Here is a 7958-nt window from a genome sequence, read left to right on the forward strand (position 1 = left end):
TTTCCGGTATCATAGATTTTTTTCCATGAAAACCCTAGCTATGTGTAAAATGGCAAATCTATATCTATATCTATACTATCTATACTAGTATTAATTAAGGTGCAAATGAGAATGTGGAACTTTTGTTTGACTAAAATACCCCAACTGTTTATTTTAGTATCTCTCTAATTATAAGGATAGACATATAATTTAAACAACCACTTGTCTCCTTATTCAAATCACTCTCATTAAGTCTTATGTTTAAGGCAATAACTCCCATTAACATTCATTAAATCATATTTTTACTAGAATACCCTTTTTTTTTTTTTATTTGGTTCCTCTCTAATCATGAGGCATAAAATGTAATTTGAACTATTACATTTTTCCTCATTCAATTCTCTTTCATTAAATTTTGTATTTAGGATATTAACCAATTCTTTCATTGAGTCTTATATTAATTAAGAATATTAAAGAAAAATAAGTGTAATAAAGAATAACTGTTTTTATTGATGATATAAATAAAAAACAAATGTAAAACTAACCCAAAAATTGGAGTTGTTTTCCTATTTGGTGGTCAGCCAATAATTCAACCTTTTGGGTGAAAATGTGTCAACCTTTGATGTCATTGTTAAATAATAAAAATTAAAAAAAAAATGAAAATAATACAAACGTATAAAAAATACAAAAAAAAAATTGTAAAAACATTTGAACGCAATTCTAATATTGTATATTCATCACATTAAACAAAAAGTGTGACAAATAAGAATATTTTTTATAGAGATAAAAATATAAAAAAATATATAAAAAAATTTGAAAATATATCATTCACTATCACCATCATAAAAAAATTGTTACGTGCAAAGCACATGCATACTTACTAGTCTATATAAGAAAGAGGAAAGAGAAGAGGCAAGGGTCCTCTCACCATATTGCTTACACTTAGGCATTGCTTTTCTTAGTTCTTACACGATTGAATTTTCTATATTGAAAGTACCAAAATGATCCTTTTTATGTCCATAAATGACCTCTTCAGTCCTTTTGGGCCTCCCTACTATAAATGTTCATTTCTTTCCTTTTTAGATAAAAATTCAATGCCAAAAACCATTATTTCCTAAAAATACTTTCTCTCTCTTTCACATGCATACACACTCCCTAAAAAGTAATGTATGCTCAATTTCTCTAATTAACCATTTAATCTTTTCAAACCTTCCTTCCCTTTTACCTCTTTCATCATCCCTTCTACTTCCGAACTCTTTCCAATTGCCATGAACAATGAAAATTTTATTATCATGAATAGATATCAAGAGATGGTCTCTCTCTCTCTCTCTCTCTCTCTCTCTCTGCCATGAAGAATGAAAATTTTACCATCACAAGTAGATATTAATGAAAATTCTGAGCTCTTTCTAATTTAATATAGTTTTGTTTGATGGATTGTTCTGGTTCAATAATAAAATGCAATAAGAAAGCACTTAATGTGAGCCTTTGGTTATATTTGTCAATTTAATTTTGAAATTATTTTTTTACTTGGTTATTGATCTCATGTTGAGCAAATTTTTTGGCATTATAAGGCTACATAATGTGGGGTAGCTCATCCCCTAAATCTTTAACCCCAACCTTAGTGGTATTGGGATTTGATCGCAAGTCCCACTACAACCAGCCAAAGAACCTACCAATTGAGCCACCATCATGCTAAGCAATTGATTTATGTATTTCCCACTATGTATATATACAACTTATATAAAAAGGAATAAATTTGAAGCTCAATAATTAAAAGAAAATTATTTTTCTTCTTTTTATATGTAAAGAGCTAGAAATATTTAAAAGCTTTGATGAGTAACTGCTACTTCATTTTTGTCCTTAAAAAAAAAAAAATTTTAAACAACAACCCATGTGATCACTGGTCACCACTAATTAAAACTAAACAAAATCTAAAAAATTTTCTAGTAGGCACAATATAGTAAGCACGTTCAGTGAGCACTTGATAAAATATTTTGACAACCGTACAAAGTGGTTTTCTCCTTTTCAAGGGTAAACTAGGGGTATTTTAAGGGACAGGTGTTAAAAAAATTTCTAAATGCTCATTAAACATACTTCCAATATTCTGCCTACCTGATCCGAGCTGGGAAGGGAGTGGGGAGATGCCATTGACTCTACGGGCGATCATTCTTAGCCCGGCCCGGCCCAGCCCGCAAATTGCTAGGCCCAGTTTGTCTTAGGCCCAGCCGGTATGGGTTCGTCTTAACCCCAGAAATTTGCAGGCTGAACCCGGGCCCAAGCCCGACAAAATGGCTTGACGAAATACAAAACCCTAAGCCGTTCTCTTGAATAAGAATTGCCAAACCCTAATTTTACCCCCTCTTGGCTCTCTGTGCTTGCTTGCGCGACGCGAAGATCCAATCTATATCTATCGAACAATCTCGCCGGCAAAATGGTGCTTTTCCGTTTGTCATGTCTTAACTTTCTTGTTTGATTTTCGTAGGCTTTATATGCTGATCTGTCGTTCATGTTACAGAGATTTATGTATTCTTTTGATTGTCTTAGTAATTCGATCTGAGTTCGTTTGAATATTTTCAGTCTCTGGTTGCAAACGAAGATTTCCAACACATTTTGCGTGTTCTGAACACCAATGTGGACGGAAAGCAGAAGATTATGTTCGCCCTTACCTCAGTCAAAGGTATTGGGAGGCGATTTGCTAACATCGTCTGCAAGAAGGCCGACGTAGACATGAACAAGAGGTTGGTTTTCACTTGAACTTTATTTGTTTATTTTCCCGTGCTATTTTATCTTTCTATGTATTTTTGTTTTTCTGATTTTTACTAGTTTCGAGCACTTTATTTCTTTCTGTTTATATGCAAATGTTAATGACCTTTTTTTTTTTTCGTTGTTATTATTTAACGGGCATCTTTTCTTTTCTTTTTTTCGGGGGGGGGGGGGTGTTCTGGTAGTTCATTACAATTTTTATGGTTTGATTTTTTGTTAGAGATTAAGGAAATACTGGCATGGTTTTGTTAGGGCTGGTGAACTGTCCGCAGCAGAGCTTGAGAATCTCATGGTGATTGTTGCGAACCCCCGTCAATTCAAAATCCCAGACTGGTTTTTGAACAGAAAGAAGGATTACAAGGATGGGAGGTATTCTCAGGTGGTGTCAAATGCATTGGACATGAAGTTGAGAGATGATTTGGAGCGTTTGAAGAAGATCAGGTAATTTCTATTTTGCTGTACGGTTCTCTACGAGTGAAATGGAATTTATTGCAATGTTGAATTATTTGCACTTATGGTCGTTTTGTCTAGATTGTGTTTTGTTTTTTTTATCTGCCTTGCTGTTCTTGCAAACTACAATCGTTGCATTTTACTTGGTGATGATTTCTAAACCTCTGGCCATGAAATGACCTATGATACCCCCGCTACATGTACGTGGCGCTTCTTGTTGGGTTCTTCAATTTTACTGCAAATTCTAGCTGTTTCCTTGCCAGATTTTTGTAACATAGGACATGATTCCTTCAAGCCTTTTTTTTTTTTGCATTATGGCTTTACTGTTTAGTGCCAAGGCATTCTAGCATTTTCTCTTTTTTTTTTTTTTTTTTGAGAAAAGGTAACATATGATTATATTAATAATAGGTCCTGTGTACATTGAGAAGCTGTACAAAAGAAGGCCATCCTCAAAAAAGTATAATCAGAAAACCTATCCTTAAAAACCGTATGTATAGACATTCAACTTTCAAAACTTCTATTGACCAGTTAATGACCTCCGCTTCTTTAGAAGATTGTTTTTCAAAAATCCTCTTTTTTCTTTTTGACCACACAGCCCACAGCACTGCCAAAGGGATGGAGTTCCAGCATGATTTTCCTTTTTTAGACATCCCCTGAATCTGCCATTCATCAAACAGAGCTCTAACTGAGGCTGGCATACACCAACTTAGATTCAGAGATTTGAAGAAGTGAGACCAAACTGCAGAACTAAACTTGCAGTGAAGGAAGAGATGCCCGGATGATTCCACTTGCTCATTGCAAAGACAGCACATCCAATCTGACAAAAGATCCCTTTTTTCATCAGCATTTCTTTGGACAAACACATGTCCAGAATTGACACCCAAACAAAAAACTTGACTTCTGGAGAAGCCAAAGTCCCCCAAATTGCCTGACTAGGGAAAGGGGTTTCAGACCTCCCTACTACAAAATTGTAAAATGATTTGACTGAGTATTCTCCTGACTTCGACGATTTCCACACTCTTGAGTCTTGCATCTGAACATCTAGTTGTTGGTCTTGTAACAGATTGAGAAACTCTGCTACCTGCTGAATTTCCCAGTCATGTTAGTAATATAGAAAATCTCAGTGAACAACATGGCTCTATTATTTAGTACTAAGGTTGCTTCCAATTGCCTTTGGCCTGTCCCTCTTAAAGCAAGAACTTGAATGTAGTATCAGTATCAAGTTCTATTAGTAAAATCTGATGTTGTCATTGAGATGGACCATTGTTCAAAGTGGAGTACATTTTCTGTTCTCTACCCACTTTCTAACTTCTTTTTCGTTGTTGTGACTTGTAAAGTGATAGTAATAGGCTAATAGCATGCTTGCATTTGAAGAACAGGAAAATTTAACTAGAATCTTTAGCCATGTTACCCAGATATGGCAAGGAAACAGATGGGTACCATTATCAGATCTGAAATTTACACTAAAGATGAAGCATCCAACACAATATAGCACCCTTATACAAGTATCCAGGTATTATAGATAATTAGGTACTGATTTGAATTTGCATGTTATGGTACTAGAAGTAGATTTGGTATGTCATGTGAGCTCATGTTGACATGTCACCTAGGCAATGGGTTTGGGAGTGGTTATTTGAAAATTAAGTGTTTATTAAGCATTCATGAGTGTTTGATGAAAAAACACTTATTTCACAGTGGTAGTATAGGTATTTTCAAAATGATGTAGCTGGCCAAGACAGACCAGAAACTAACTCAGGAATAAGCACTTATTCAGGCTTATTTCCCAAACACAAATAAGTGCTTATTGGTATGGTCCCAGCCCAAAACAAGTGCTTATTCAAAATAGTGCTTATTTTTAAGCACTCCCAAACTTAGCCTAGGGTAGTTCCTTAGGTTTCATAGTAATAAATAGGGATCTTTAACTAATAATTATCATAATCCTCATGAAATAAGTATAAACCCCATAACAAAAGATAGAAAATCAACATATTTATGAGAAGAAAAATAATAAAGGAAAGAAAAATACAAAACATAAGGGTCAAGCCCTTTTCTTGGTCCTAGGAGGAGGAGGAGAAGTCCTATTGATTATTCTTGTGTGTCAATTGGATAACATCTTCAAGTGATTTCTTACTTGTAAGTGAGGGGTTCATGACTATGCGACTGACTTGTGCATCAGTGACAATTCCTAGAATTAGTGATCTAATTCTTCGAGTTCTATTTTTTGTGCATTGATTGAACCCATACAAATAAGAAAATAATAAAAAGGAACTAGTATAAAAATTAATAATATAAATACTATAAACCCACAATATGAATAATTTAGTCTAATAATATCTATTACACTGTTATTAATAACATAAAATAAAAATATAAAAATATTGCACGATGTCTTACATATAAATATGTAGACGTTTGGGCGAGACAACCCTCCAAGAATTTCTTGTTGCCTAGGTATCACCTTGACAACTATGATTCTACATTAAGTATAGAAACTAGTATCCTTTATCAAACCCCAGCAAATATATCATATTTATACTACACAAAGACAGTACTAAGTACTAACTACTTGTATATTCACCAGCGCTGGCCCATGTAGTGTCTTATCATGCTGGGTCTGTATATGTTTTTTTTGAAGTAATAAAGCAATACTTCTTTCTCAAAATAAAAAAAGTACATTAACTAGTTCTGAACTTGGAATGGGAAGGTTGAAGCTGAAGGAGAGGGGAAATAAGGAAAAAAATAAAGCGATTTTTGGGGGGAGTAGGAGAAGGATCAGTGATGGATCATTGATTTGGTTGATAAAAAAAAGGATCATTGATCTGGTAGTTGGTCTTTTAGGTGTCTTAGTGTTTTCTTTGTAATGTAAGAAGGTAGTGCCTGCCTTTATTTTTTTGGTGAAAGTTGATTTTTTTTTTGGTTATTCAAATATTCTGAGTATGGTGGGGTGATAGTTATTTGTTTTCTTTTTTATGATTCTTTATCACTGCTTCTTGTACCCTATCTTTTTTTTTTAATGGATTTTTTTCTTTACTGTCAAATAAAAAGGGAAAAAATGTTCCCAATTCTCAACCTCACAGCCTTGATCAAGAAAATAAGGCGATGGATGCTCAGTTTTTGTGTAATGACGTCCTAGTTTATCCTAATTCTTGTCTGTTAATTTTGTGTATGTAAATAGGTCTTTGCAAATAAGTTGGCCTACTCGTTGGCTCAAAAAGGTCTAGCAGACTCTGGCTCTTTCTGTTTTGAGTGTCCTAGGTGGTTGGTCATTTAGTGAACCCAGACTTGAATAGGCCTTGTTAGTGGTGTTCCTTCTGTTGTCTTCAATATGTGATCACTTATTTACCAAAAAAACCCCAAAATTGTCAAGAATTTGATGTAATGTCTCATTTTTTACTTTACAGTTAATACTTTCCTTCATACAACTCAGCTCAACTCAACCTTAACCGCAAGTATTTGGGTTCGGCTGCTGCTTTCTTTCATGTCTTTACTATGTTTAGTCCATTACTTGGGTTTTGCTTTCCAGTTAACTTCTGCTTTCCTTCATACAATTCAGCTCAACTCAACCTTAATACCGAGTATTGGGGGTTGGCTGATGTTTTCGTCCATGTGTTTACAATGTTTATTCCATTATTTGGTTTTTTACTCCTTATTTTCTATTACGCAGGAACCATCGTGGTCTTAGGCACTACTGGGGTCTTCGTGTCCGTGGCCAACATACCAAGACTACAGGCCGCAGGGGGAAGACTGTTGGTGTTTCCAAGAAGCGTTGAGATTTTTGTTCTAATCTTTATTTTGAAAGTCATACTATCTAGGTGATCGGGTGAGGGTTCTGTGTCATGAGTTTTCAAACTGTGATCATTTCTTGAAATTTTGAGATGTTATTTGCTTGTGGTGTAGTGATTGACCATGGAAATACACTAGAATTAGTGATAGGTAACTGTGGATTCATTACCTTAGTACCTTAGGTTATCTTTCTTTGTAAGTTTATATTATACATGAAATCTTCCGTTCAACATATTTTCATCTTTATTATGTCTGAGTTTGAATCTACAATAGTTCTTTTTAGTTCCTTATATTTTTCTTGATCGTAGCCTGTAGGGTTGTGATTTTCATTGCAAGCAAATGGCCAAGGTTTTTGAGTCCTGGATCTTAACGAGCGGCAACCATGGTTCAAACTTCACAGTATCTATACGCAGATACGCTAAAATTGCGTATCATGTGTTTTGAACGAGTGATACACTTGGATTAAAAGAAAAGGAATTAGGTTTCAGGAGTTGAGCCAGAATTCTCTTTGGAAGACCAAGAGAGTTCTGCAGACTCCATGTATTTAGCGGGAAGATGTCCAAACTCCATGTATTTAGCGTTTTGGGTATCTTAGTACTTCGATTCATTGAACCTTGGGAGCAACGGTAACCAAGAATTTGAATCAGTCAGTGACTGCGAACATATGAATAGGGTGTCCAACCCAAAACCAATCAAATTCGATTAACCATATATTTCGGTTCTATTAACAGCCCCATCAAATGGTTGCTCACCCCTCTTCATCAGATTCAAAGGAAAACTACCAAATGGGAAACAGTCATGGGTCAAAGTTGGAACGGCTCCAATTCCGACGATGACTATTTCTAGTAAAATCAGATTTGGTCCTCGTAAAACCATGCTCACACTTTGCAGTCTCTTGCAGTTTTGCATTGGCATGAAGAAAAAGCATGATATTCCCAATCCACGGTTGTAAAAGGCTGTGAGAACGGGGATCTTGCGAGCACTCA

The 7958-nt window shown here is 35.0% G+C and overlaps 1 protein-coding gene across 1 annotated transcript; it reads left to right on the forward strand.

Moving 5' to 3' along the window:
- Positions 1-2339: 2339 nt before the first annotated feature.
- On the forward strand, positions 2340-7221 carry LOC148851520 (small ribosomal subunit protein uS13z/uS13y/uS13x). Its single transcript, XM_088947323.1, has 4 exons — positions 2340-2410; positions 2554-2714; positions 2992-3180; positions 6854-7221. The coding sequence occupies exons 1-4, from the start codon at positions 2408-2410 to the stop codon at positions 6957-6959; spliced, it is 459 nt and encodes a 152-aa protein (XP_088803449.1). The 5' UTR covers positions 2340-2407; the 3' UTR covers positions 6960-7221.
- Positions 7222-7958: the final 737 nt, after the last annotated feature.

The sequence above is a fragment of the Nelumbo lutea genome, chromosome 5, assembly GCF_056320005.1.
Source record: "Nelumbo lutea isolate HS-2025 chromosome 5, American lotus-T2T, whole genome shotgun sequence".
Classification (NCBI taxonomy): Eukaryota; Viridiplantae; Streptophyta; class Magnoliopsida; order Proteales; family Nelumbonaceae; genus Nelumbo; species Nelumbo lutea.

Coding starts and splice junctions, on each gene's coding strand:
- LOC148851520 (XM_088947323.1), top strand. Junction 2,715..2,991: donor GACGTAGACATGAACAAGAG/GTTGGTTTTCAC, acceptor TGGTTTTGTTAG/GGCTGGTGAACTGTCCGCAG. Junction 3,181..6,853: donor GAGCGTTTGAAGAAGATCAG/GTAATTTCTATT, acceptor TCTATTACGCAG/GAACCATCGTGGTCTTAGGC.